Here is a 12656-nt window from a genome sequence, read left to right as displayed (position 1 = left end):
TTGGTATTGCATAATTAATTTAATCAATTATATTTTTATTGAAATTAATTTATAATTAATTTAATTAATTTGTAAAAATGTCGATTGTGCTCAGCTTACTGACTTACTACTCCAGAAAACCTCAAATCTCAGAAAGTTCTTCACATATTGCTTTGAAATTTTAACACAGCATTGTATTTGCAATCTCTGTTGTTTTTATATATCCCTGATAGAACTCCATCTTGCATCTATGTAATACATATATGCAAAAAAGGGGAAACATCATAAAAAATGAAAATATTTGTCCATTCAAAAACACGTATTTTCAAAAGTTCTATATGGAACATGCAAAATATGCAACATTTTGAGGTATTTTTGAATAACATTTTCATGTTATTAAATGTATATAAATTTTTGTGTTACATATATTTAAAATATTGGAAAATAGAAATATTAGTGTCTACTAATGGAACGGTCTGTTAAGATTTTCAAGCAAATGGTAAAAAACTCTCAGAGATTTGCGATTAGCAACATCTATGTTTTCTGTATGAGAATAATCATATAAGTTTGCTTCTTTGAGATCTCAAAGTTCCAAAGGTTCATCACGGATTTCTTCGAAATTTCGACAGATTTTTGCATTCGATTTCTCAAGTATTTTTATATTACTGTGGGATGTCATCTAGTATATGTGTAGTACATTTGTAATAAAGGGAAATATTATAAAAAGGTGAATGTTGGTTTGTTGAAAATCGTTAACCTTCGAAAGTGCCTGACTAATTGCTTTTAAATTTTGACACAATGTTGAATTCTAATGCAGTGTGTTTTCAGAAAACTAATTCTATAATATATGTATAATTTTAATACAAATAACATATATACATGTATTTATGAAGGAAAATGTTGCTACCAAAAATCTCAAAATTTGCCTCTCCGATGTATTTCAGATTTTTACAAGCTACTTTCATTAGCATTTGGAAACACATGGAACATATACTTTTCAATATATGAGTATATATTATATATACAAGTATACATTCTGTCTCTACAGTGTTCATTTTTGGAACACAACCTATGGCCAGCTTAGAGACAGAAGTGACGACACTTCCTAAGGACCTGACCATCATATTGTAGAACAATGCTCAATCATGTACAGTACAAGCTGTTACTAATTTGTTCGACTGATGAGGCTGCTAGGTGCTATACCACCTACTGCACTCCCATGGCTTAAGCCCTCATAAGTTCAACTCGATTTCTAAGCTGAACGAAACACTTCACAGCACTCCCCTCTGAACTGCTACAAATTCGTCAGGCAATAGACCACGCCACTTGAACTGTCAATACACCTGGCACTGCTAAGAGTATCGTACGACTTCCATATCGCTGACAATGGGTTATACACATTGCTGGTGACTACTTTGGAGGCCAGTATAAATTTGAAACACGTGTCTATTTTCTACGAGCTGTAAAAAAATAATTACCACTATTAAAGTTACAATCCTCATATATATATATATGAAGGGCTCGGAGAGTATAGTCATAAGCCACAACTTTCACGAAATTGAGTTTTTCATGTTGCGGCATTCTTAACAATGTCTTCTTCACAATGCGTTGAAAAAGTTCCGTGTTACTGCAACAGATGACAGGCTATGATGGAGTGCAGTTCTATGCTGTGCCATTTGGTGATAGTTTCAGAAGATACACAGTCACAAGCCACGGCAAAATGGCAGGTGGGTCAGGAACGTCTGAAGCGTCTTCGAGTCTTCAACGCATATTTGTCACAGACAGTATGGAAGTGAAGAGCTTTACCCTTTGGATCCTGACAGTGATGAATCTTGGCATCCATTTGACCAGCAGTTCCAGCTCAGATGATGTTTCATTAAGGAAATAAAACGGTTTATTTCTGGTGATTAATTTCCTGTGGCTTGTGACTTTGTTTCTCTCAACATTGGCAACGCATTTGGCAGCCATCCTGTGTGTTAATGATGAAACTTGATGGGCACATTTATATTACTGCATAATGGTGCAATAATGTAGTTTCAAAGGCAAAAGATGTGTAAAAAAATGTTATCATTAATGTGATTTTAGTGAAATTTAATGTTTTATGTGGCTTATGACTATATCTCACGCAAATTCTTAGACTATTTTGCTCTTCATATTATACCTTGAAATAAGTAGAACAAATGAAGAATCACCCAAAAAGCCAAAGCCTTCACGGAAAAGAAAGCGACATATTGATCAGTGGAAGAAAAATAAAGCAAAATGTCGACGAAATGCTAGTCAGCAGTATAAACCCATAAGACTGTTCGGGCTGCTACTATAGGAAGTCCCTGTATTTGTTCAAATAAATGCTTCACAAAACTGCTTGCAGAGGAAGAAAACATTTTTCTTTCATTTTGGGACATAAGAAACTTTAATGCCCTGAATACTTACCTGATGAGCTGTAAGGAAATGGAACCGAAAAAGCGGAGGTTTGTTCACTGTTTAAATACAAATGGTTTAATATTGTGTACATTTATTTAATTTTGTTATATTTGTCATAATTTCTTTCAAAGCTATCCAAAAAAGACTTCCAAGAAAATATCATCCAGGGATGTTACATTTTCTTATAATGTGAGGGTATGCGGAATAGAAGTCATGATCTGCAAGTAAGCTTTCCTAAGGGTTCATGGCTTACAGATACATGCACGAGGAGTGAGGAATTTGCAACATCAAATGAAGCAGGGATTTGCAGTGCCAAAAGAAGATGGAAGAGGTTTGTATGTTACTCTGTGCTATAAGTTAGGGATGTACTCAAACTGAGTACTATACAAATATTTCTATTAGGATGAGGATATTAGCTCATCTTTTTTTATCTTTCAGGAAAATATGGAAACTACCCATATAAATTTCAAGACGAAGCTGTACAAAGTGTTAGAGAATTTCTCAACGCCATACCGAAATATAACAGTCATTACAGCAGGCAACAGAACCCCAATAAAGTGTATTTGGATTGTGATCTCACAACTGCTTCCTTATTTCGAGATAAATACTTCGAATACTGCAACGAAAAGCAGGATCCTGCAGTATCTGAAAGTAAATTCAGAGAAATTTTCGTATCTGAATTTAACATAGGCTTCAAACCACCAAAAAGTGACACCTGTTCAAAATGTGATGGATTTCTAATTGCAATAAATAACCCAGAATTATGCGCAGAAGAAGTCACAGAAAGGAAACAACAATATGAACTGCATCTCATAAAGGCTGACAGAGGACAAAATATGATTGGGTCTTTAACTGCTCTGGCTAAAGAAAATTCGAAAGATCATCATGTGATAGCAATGGACATGCAGCAAAAATTCCCCACACCTAAACTAACAGTAGGTCCACCATTTTAAAAGAGGAAAATATGGACATACAACTGTGGTATCCACGACTGTGGATCAAATAAGAATTATATGTTTCTGTGGAGCGGGAAAGATGGAGGACGGTGCTCAGATGAGGTTGGGAGCTGCTTATTGAAGTACTTGGAGATAACTAATCCTCAGACAAAACATCTCCACATAATCATAGACAACTGCAAGGGTCAGACAAAGAATTGGAAAGGTCCCTTGTTGCTACCAAAAGATTTGATTCTGTCCAGCATTACTTCCCTGTAGTAGGTCACACCATGCTACCTTGCGATCGTGATTTTGGTTGCATTGAATGGTATGCAAGAAACAGACGTACAATAGTGTACACTCCAGATGAATGGGCAGAAGTAATAAAATGTGTGAGTCCAAAACATTTCATTGTAACTAAAATGGAAAGAGAAGACTTCAGAAGTTTGGAAAGCCTGAAGACATTGACCTCAAAACGTACAGAATCCACGTCTGGAGATCCCCACCATTTCAATAATGAAGCTACTCAATTTAAGTTTGAGTCTGAAGATCCCTTCAAGCTAAGTGTAAAGCACTCTTATTCAGACATAGGAGCTTTCATGTCAGTGGATATTCGTGTCAAAAAGAAAGGAAGGCTAGTTGAACCAAATCCATATCAGCTGCCAATAAAATACAGAAAGCCACTACCAATTAATCAGAAAAAAATTGATGATGTACTGTCTTTTATCCCGTATATACCTGCAGCAAATCAAGATTTCTTTTGGTCATGTACTGGAAATAACGTGTACAATAATGAGGTAGAGGAACTTCCTTGATGTAACTGTATAAATGAAAAAGTAATTTATACGTCTCACATACCTGATATGTATATATTAATGTGTAAAAATTGTATATTCTGCTTGCTGTGTAAGAGTAGTTAAAAGAAATCCTTACAAATTCATACTTTATGTTTTAAACAATTTTTTGAGAGATATAGTCATGAGCCACCATTTATTACATCTTAATTAGAATCTTTCTAAAATTAATATTTTATAGCATTCAGAGAGTTGACTATTTAACAACATGCTTCGCAAGTATTAAGCAAGTGTTTGCAGTAGAAATAAGGTTTTTATTTTGTATTAAACATTTTCAGACCTCTATGGAACTTTAAACTCGCTGTATCTCAAAACTAGTTCGATGTGGCTTATGACTATATCTCTCCGACCCCTTCATATATATACATATACATATATATATATATATATATATATATATATATATATATATATATATATATATATGTGTGTGTGTGTGTGTGTGTGTGTGTGTGTGTGTGCGCGTGTGTGTGTGTGTGTGTGTGTGTGTACAGAATTTAAAAAACTTCACTGTGCAGTAAATGATTACAGACCATCGAAGATAAAATAGAAAAAGTAGAGGATTGGGGCACCTCTTTTGTTAAGGAAGCAAAACAGACTAAGAGTGAAAATAAAGTCTGAACACACAGACTGAAAAAATTTGAGAAAAAATCAGTTTCTAAAGTGAGAGAGCCAGCTCAGAGTACTTAGACTAAAGAGTTCATTTTGCTGAAATGCGATGTAGAACATTTAAAAAGGGAAAGTGAAATATATGCATGTAGTGAGAGCAGTATTATCTGTAGTAGAGAACAGTATTCACACCAAAGATCCATGTAGTACTTGTGGAAGTCCACAATTCAGTGGCACAGTATTGTCCATTACAGAGAGGAATAAATGTATACATATATGGCTTCGGTCTTCTGTTTCCTGCCTACCTTCCTTTGCTTTCCTTCCCCTTTCTTCAGCCCTATCTGACACCATTTTACTCCAAAGTGGAATACCCCCATTGCTCCAAACACTGCACTGCAAGGGGTCACATTTGTTCCGCTTACAGTAGTTTGGTTTTCATCACTCTGCTCAGTAACCTGTTGTCTATCGTGGGTCGCAGGCAGGGTACCAGTTGCTACTGCCGCTTTCTCTTCTCGAGGTTCTGCGGCACTCTGTTCCCATTCAGTCGGACATTCATCACAGGTAACATTTCTATTCTCTCTAGATCTGACTCTATCTGCCCTATGCTTTATGGTTTTCTTACGCAAAAATAGTTTACAGTGCAGTAAATAATAAACGAAAAAAGTTTTACTGATCACAAACGAGAACCCCTAAGCAGATGAAACATTTTGCTAGCAGTAAACTGGTAATTTCATACACAAAAACATACGTCAATAAAATAAACACAGAATATTTAACCATAGTGAAGATGCTACTATTGCACGTAAAAAAAGTGAAGAAACAAGCTACAAATTAGTTGTAACCGCCATTTGGTCACTGCAACGAAATGCATGTAAATATGCGCTTCACTGTGCAGAAGTAAACAATCCTAGCCCAGGATCAATGTGAAATGTTGCTTTCTCTGTTTGATCTACTCTTCTTATATTGGTTTTATTTTCGAATGACAAGTTCAGAGGTTCGGTAGTGGTTGCGCTATCTGCCTGCCACTCTGACAAACTCAGCAAAAAGTGGAAAACCCTCCCAGCGATTTCACGCTTTCCGAGCTATTAATGAGGTCTCTCCTCTCCCCAGTGAATAATAATTCATACACAATGTAACAGTCAAAGTATTCCACTGAAAAGCCCTCAAATTGAGCCTAGTGCGGATACCTGTTTTGCAAGGAGTCACCGGCACAATGAAATTGCATAGTAAAATGAACAAACGTGATTGAACGAAATAGTAATAGAATTTTCAATAGTAAAGGCTCATCTGTTGAAAGTAATGAAGTTGAGCTAAATAACTTAAAACTGGTGAGTTTTTATCAATCTAGTTTATTTCGTTCACGTAGAATACACAATACAATCTGAGGTCAACAACATTAATAAAAAAATAGAATTTGTCGTAAGAACGTTATAATAAGAAGTATCTAACTTGAAACTAAAAACTGACGAATCTTAACTATCCACAAAATGCTCACAGATTCTGAAACTTGGGTGCGCAACACCATAAAACAAGTTTTAACAAAGATTCTTGACGAAGAAGATCGGTTTACCAAACGAGACAATTGACTGTGATTATTTGAATAACACGCGAATTACCAGGGGCATTAACCCAATTATTTTTGAGCAACTGGGAGTAATAACAAGGAAGACCGTTAGCGGAAATGCCGGTGGTGTTCCAATGGGTCTGAGAAACTCAGAAATGCAATTAAAGGAAACTGTTGGATACTAAGTCCAACTGTGAACCAAAACAAATGCAACCCGGGTTGCAACTTAAAGAACTTGCAAGTTGCAGGTAGCTCAGAGGTAAATAGGCTGCACTGCTGCAAAATTGCGACACTAACTCAAACAATAAACCCGTTGAAGGCCGCAGACCAGTGTCTTGGTGATCGACGATCGGACCTCGTTGACCCACTCTGCTCTCGAGCCTCTCTGCCATCACACCCCTCTGTTCTAGAACACCACATCCGCGAGGGAAGAGCCTGTGACGATTGCCGACCTGACAAACCGGGATATCTTCTTGCAGCACAAATCACAGAGAAGTAACTGGTGAAGTTCTTGAGTAGTGTCCATTGTGTATTCCTTAGATATCTGAAGGTTGCCAAGTCGCTCATTTGGTAGGCAGTTGCTGGAGCTCCCAGAATACGAGAAGTTCTCGCGCGGTGAAAGTACATAATAGTGGTGTCGCATACTACAGTGCTCCGCAGAGAGAGCAGATGCGCCACACCTGCAAACACTTCCGCGACTAAACAGAACTTCCAGACTTCGGAGGGCACACTCTGTCCTGCCGAAAAGCAAGAACGGTCAGGGGCATCCTTTGAGTTCTTAGAAATTTCGCAAACCTTGAGAAACCTAGGGAAGGATCCCTGTTTTCCAAAGCGACCAACCCTGCCAGATATGATGTTCACTTCCCTGAGCTGTCTCACACAAGCGAAAATACTGTAACTGGCTCCAACCGCCACTAAGTGCGTCCGTTCTCTCAGCACATTTAAGAAAACACAGCCGTTTTCAGGTGGAATAAACATCGGATAGCGTCATGTAACGGACCAGTTAAGTTACAATGCTTTTCATTGATGTGACAAAAACATCTGGGAAGATGGCGTTGTTTCTCTCGTTATCTTAAACGGTCTTTCATCAATCAGCTTAGTTGAGTTAGTTCATCATTATTTATCTAGCCACTTCGTTTCTCTGGGTATGTCTTACTGCTGTTATATGCAACTTAGCGTTGAGACTTTCACATTAGCTTCCACAATTCAGAGCAGTAGTCGAAGTCCTTGACACTCCTCAACTGGTAGTATTTTATTGTCAAGTTAATTATTGCCACTGCTTCTGAATCCACCAAGAAAACGAATATCTCTGTCAGTTCATTCTGGTCGATATCTGCTGGACATTTATTGGAGACCGTTTTCCAGTAGGAGTTGTCATTATAATCATCCTTCATTTATTCTTCTTCGCAGTCCTCACAGTCATTAACTTTCCCACTGTTGTCATTCTTTTCTTATTCTTCTACGTCATAAGCATCTTCCCCATTATATACTTTAACTAGATGATCATCGCCTTCTTTGTCTCCTGCTTTCATAAATACACTCCTGGAAATGGAAAAAAAGAACACATTGACACCGGTGTGCCAGACCCACCATACTTGCTCCGGACACTGCGAGAGGGCTGTACAAGCAATGATCACACGCACGGCACAGCGGACACACCAGGAACCGCGGTGTTGGCCGTCGAATGGCGCTAGCTGCGCAGCGTTTGTGCACCGCCGCCGTCAGTGTCAGCCAGTTTGCCGTGGCATACGGAGCTCCATCGCAGTCTTTAACACTGGTAGCATGCCGCGACAGCGTGGACGTGAACCGTATGTGCAGTTGACGGACTTTGAGCGAGGGCGTATAGTGGGCATGCGGGAGGTCGGGTGGACGTACCGCCGAATTGCTCAACACGTGGGGCGTGAGGTCTCCACAGTACATCGATTTGTCGCCAGTGGTCGGCGGAAGGTGCACGTGCCCGTCGACCTGGGACCGGACCGCAGCGACGCACGGATGCACGCCAAGATCGTAGGATCCTACGCAGTGCCGTAGGGGACCGCACCGCCACTTCCCAGCAAATTAGGGACACTGTTGCTCCTGGGGTATCGGCGAGGACCATTCGCAACCGTCTCCATGAAGCTGGGCTACGGTCCCGCACACCGTTAGGCCGTCTTCCGCTCACGCCCCAACATCGTGCAGCCCGCCTCCAGTGGTGTCGCGACAGGCGTGAATGGAGGGACGAATGGAGACGTGTCGTCTTCAGCGATGAGAGTCGCTTCTGCCTTGGTGCCAATGATGGTCGTATGCGTGTTTGGCGCCATGCAGGTGAGCGCCACAATCAGGACTGCATACGACCGAGGCACACAGGGCCAACACCCGGCATCATGGTGTGGGGAGCGATCTCCTACACTGGCCGTACACCACTGGTGATCGTCGAGGGGACACTGAATAGTGCACGGTACATCCAAACCGTCATCGAACCCATCGTTCTACCATTCCTAGACCGGCAAGGGAACTTGCTGTTCCAACAGGACAATGCACGTCCGCATGTATCCCGTGCCACCCAACGTGCTCCAGAAGGTGTAAGTCAACTACCCTGGCCAGCAAGATCTCCGGATCTGTCCCCCATTGAGCATGTTTGGGACTGGATGAAGCGTCGTCTCACGCGGTCTGCACGTCCAGCACGAACGCTGGTCCAACTGAGGCGCCAGGGGGAAATGGCATGGCAAGCCGTTCCACAGGACTACATCCAGCATCTCTACGATCGTCTCCATGGGAGAATAGCAGCCTGCATTGCTGCGAAAGGTGGATATACACTGTACTAGTGCCGACATTGTGCATGCTCTGTTGCTTGTGTCTATGTGCCTGTGGTTCTGTCAGTGTGATCATGTGAAGTATCTGACCCCAGGAATGTGTCAATAAAGTTTACCCTTCCTGGGACAATGAATTAACGGTGTTCTTATTTCAATTTCCAGGAGTGTATATTGGAATTATCATCTTCGCTTTCATCTGCCTTCTCTCATTCTTTTCTTTAGTCATTAACTTCTGCATTGTTGTCATCCTCTTCTTATACCTCTAGACCATAATTATCTTCCTCATTATAAGCTTAAATAAGATGATAATTCTCTACTTCGTCCCCTGCTTTCATGAATATATTGAGTTTAATATCTGCGCCCGATTGCTATTACAATGGCTCTCCACGTTGTTTGAGAAACAGAGCTAATACCAAACTGAATCACCACATTGCCTGGGCCAGTAAATTTCCACTGTGCAGTGACTTTGTCACTGCAATTCACTTTGGAGGTGTGGCGGTGGGACTTATAGTCCCGTACCGCCCTCTTACGGTGATAGTACTATAAGAGTCAGGCAGAATTTATTGCCTAACATGGGCAGGTGCAGGTGTGGCGGTGGGACTTGTAATCCCGTACCGTGGGTGGCGTACCGCGTAAGCCAAAATTCCTACATAATGGACAACTTCGCTTTTCCGGCTGCGAGAGAAAAGCTGTCGCGCTCTGTGACGTGCAACTGCTCTAATGAGCGATTAAGGAATCGATAGTTCACACCTAGAGTAGATGTGTAGTAATTTCTTGTCTGAAGTTACTTGGGTGCAGCCATCTTCTTAAATTAGGAATTGAAGAAGTTTAATGATTTGTTAATGTCATAAAAAGATAGATAGAAACGAGGTTTGTCGTTGTGTAAGAAGAATATAAGAAAAAACGCCATTTCTGAATGTGAAAAGGTAACTACGAATTTTATTTCAAGTGATACAACATATACGAATCCCGAAATGTTTCTCATCGGAACAGACTTTCTGACGGATGGGTAGTAATCCGAGAGCCAGCGCACTGTCAGAACTTATCTGAGAGAATTGTAATCACCGCAAAATTGTTTTCTTCCTAGTTTAAGGTTGCCCTAGGATGGATAATGTTTACTACAGCCAATCTAGAATTTTGAAATTTCATGGATAGTTTCCGAACTGTCTACGAGCAGTCCAATCTGTTCCTGGGTTGTAGCCTACGATGAATTTAGCAGCGAAATGTCGGATTCATTTCACCAACCTGCAGGTGGTTCAAATGGCTCTGAGCACTATGGGACTTAACATCTGTGGTCATCAGTCCCCTAGAACTTAGAAATACTTAAACCTAACTAACCTAAGGATATCACACACATCCATGCCCGAGGCAGGATTCGAACCTGCGAAGCGCGGTTACAGCCTGAAGCGCCTACAACCGCTCGACCACTTCGGCCGGCTCACCAACCTGCAGAAATGTTCAAGGTAACTTCCAATACCAGAAAAGAGTGCACTCCTTAATACAACACACATTTAATAATGTAGTTTTGAAATCACTGTGTATAGTCTGAACGTTACCTTCGACATTGCAGGATTAACTGCATCAACTAAATTTACTTCATTCAATTTTTTTATATTTTGTACTGTTTTAAATGTCGACCTGTCTAGACTACAGAGGTCATAGGGAAAACCTAGACAGTAGATGTAGAGTTTCAGTTGTTGCCTATGTATCGTATTATTATATAAGTTGCATGTTAGTACATGTGCTACATTTTGTCACATGCACTTCTGGTTGCAGTCGTGAAGCAGTAATTGCAGTGCAGCCAAAGGTTCTTCGGAGAGATCATTACATCAGTGAACACTTCGAACAGGCAAGCGCCTACACTACTGTACCAATTCTGTCAAGCAGACTTCTAACTGTAGACAGTTTATGACGTTCCGACAGTATTTAGTGTAGTGGTAGTAGTTGTCTTTTCAGGAACTTTCTATATACACTCCTGGAAATGGAAAAAAGAACACATTGACACCGGTGTGTCAGACCCACCATACTTGCTCCGGACACTGCGAGAGGGCTGTACAAGCAATAATCACACGCACGGCACAGCGGACACACCAGGAACCGCGGTGTTGGCCGTCGAATGGCGCTAGCTGCGCAGCATTTGTGCACCGCCGCCGTCAGTGTCAGCCAGTTTGCCGTGGCATACGGAGCTCAATCGCAGTCTTTAACACTGGTAGCATGCCGCGACAGCGTGGACGTGAATCGTATGTGCAGTTTACGGACTTTGAGCGAGGGCGTATAGTGGGCATGCGGGAGGCCGGGTGGACGTACCGCCGAATTGCTCAACACGTGGGGCGTGAGGTCTCCACAGTACATCGATGTTGTCCCCAGTGGTCGGCGGAAGGTGCACGTGCCCGTCGACCTGGGACCGGACCGCAGCGACGCACGGATGCACGCCAAGACCGTAGGATCCTACGCAGTGCCGTAGGGGACCGCACCGCCACTTCCCAGCAAATTAGGGACACTGTTGCTCCTGGGGCATCGGCGAGGACCATTCGCAACCGTCTCCATGAAGCTGGGCTACGGTCCCGCACACCGTTAGGCCGTCTTCCGCTCACGCCCCAACATCGTGCAGCCCGCCTCCAGTGGTGTCGCGACAGGCGTGAATGGAGGGACGAATGGAGACGTGTCGTCTTCAGCGATGGGAGTCGCTTCTGCCTTGGTGCCAATGATGGTCGTATGCGTGTTTGGCGCCGTGCAGGTGAGCGCCACAATCAGGACTGCATACGACCGAGGCACACAGGGCCAACACCCGGCATCATGGTGTGGGGAGCGATCTCCTACACTGGCCGTACACCACTGGTGATCGTCGAGGGGACACTGAATAGTGCACGGTACATCCAAACAGTCATCGAACCCATAGTTCTACCATTCCTAGACCGGCAAGGGAACTTGCTGTTCCAACAGGACAATGCACGTCCGCATGTATCCCGTGCCACCCAACGTGCTCCAGAAGGTGTAAGTCAACTACCCTGGCCAGCAAGATCTCCGGATCAGTCCCCCATTGAGCATGTTTGGGACTGGATGAAGCGTCGTCTCACGCGGTCTGCACGTCCAGCACGAACGCTGGTCCAACTGAGGCGCCAGGTGGAAATGGCATGGCAAGCCGTTCCACAGGACTACATCCAGCATCTCTACGATCGTCTCCATGGGAGAATAGCAGCCTGCATTGCTGCGAAAGGTGGATATACACTGTACTAGTGCCGACATTGTGCATGCTCTGTTGCTTGTGTCTATGTGCCTGTGGTTCTGTCAGTGTGATCATGTGATGTATCTGACCCCAGGAATGTGTCAATAAAGTTTCCCCTTCCTGGGACAATGAATTCACGGTTTTCTTATTTCAATTTCCAGGAGTGTATGTCAAGTATTAGATTAAGAGAGAAATCTTACTCGAGCGATGTTACTAGGCTGGAGAAAATATTTTTAACTTCATTTTCTGTTTGTTATGGTTAGAACTGGAGCAGTG

General features: G+C 42.1%; 1 protein-coding gene across 2 annotated transcripts; it reads left to right on the top strand.

The window, feature by feature from the left end:
- Positions 1–2344: 2344 nt before the first annotated feature.
- LOC126162803 (uncharacterized) lies at positions 2345–3672 on the top strand. 2 transcript variants are annotated; one of them, XM_049919544.1, is made up of 3 exons: positions 2345–2447; positions 2532–2731; positions 2839–3672. In XM_049919544.1, exons 2-3 carry the CDS (start codon positions 2692–2694, stop codon positions 3351–3353), a joined length of 555 nt encoding a protein of 184 aa, XP_049775501.1. In that variant the 5' UTR covers positions 2345–2447; positions 2532–2691; the 3' UTR covers positions 3354–3672. The 2 variants fall into 2 exon arrangements, with proteins under 2 accessions (XP_049775501.1, XP_049775510.1); XM_049919553.1 differs by lacking the exon at positions 2345–2447 and having other exon boundaries at positions 2505–2731.
- The last annotated feature ends 8984 nt before the right edge of the window (positions 3673–12656 follow it).

Source organism: Schistocerca cancellata, chromosome 1 (assembly GCF_023864275.1).
Source record: "Schistocerca cancellata isolate TAMUIC-IGC-003103 chromosome 1, iqSchCanc2.1, whole genome shotgun sequence".
NCBI classification, from domain to species: domain Eukaryota; kingdom Metazoa; phylum Arthropoda; class Insecta; order Orthoptera; family Acrididae; genus Schistocerca; species Schistocerca cancellata.
This window is presented reverse-complemented; position numbering and strand designations above follow the sequence as displayed.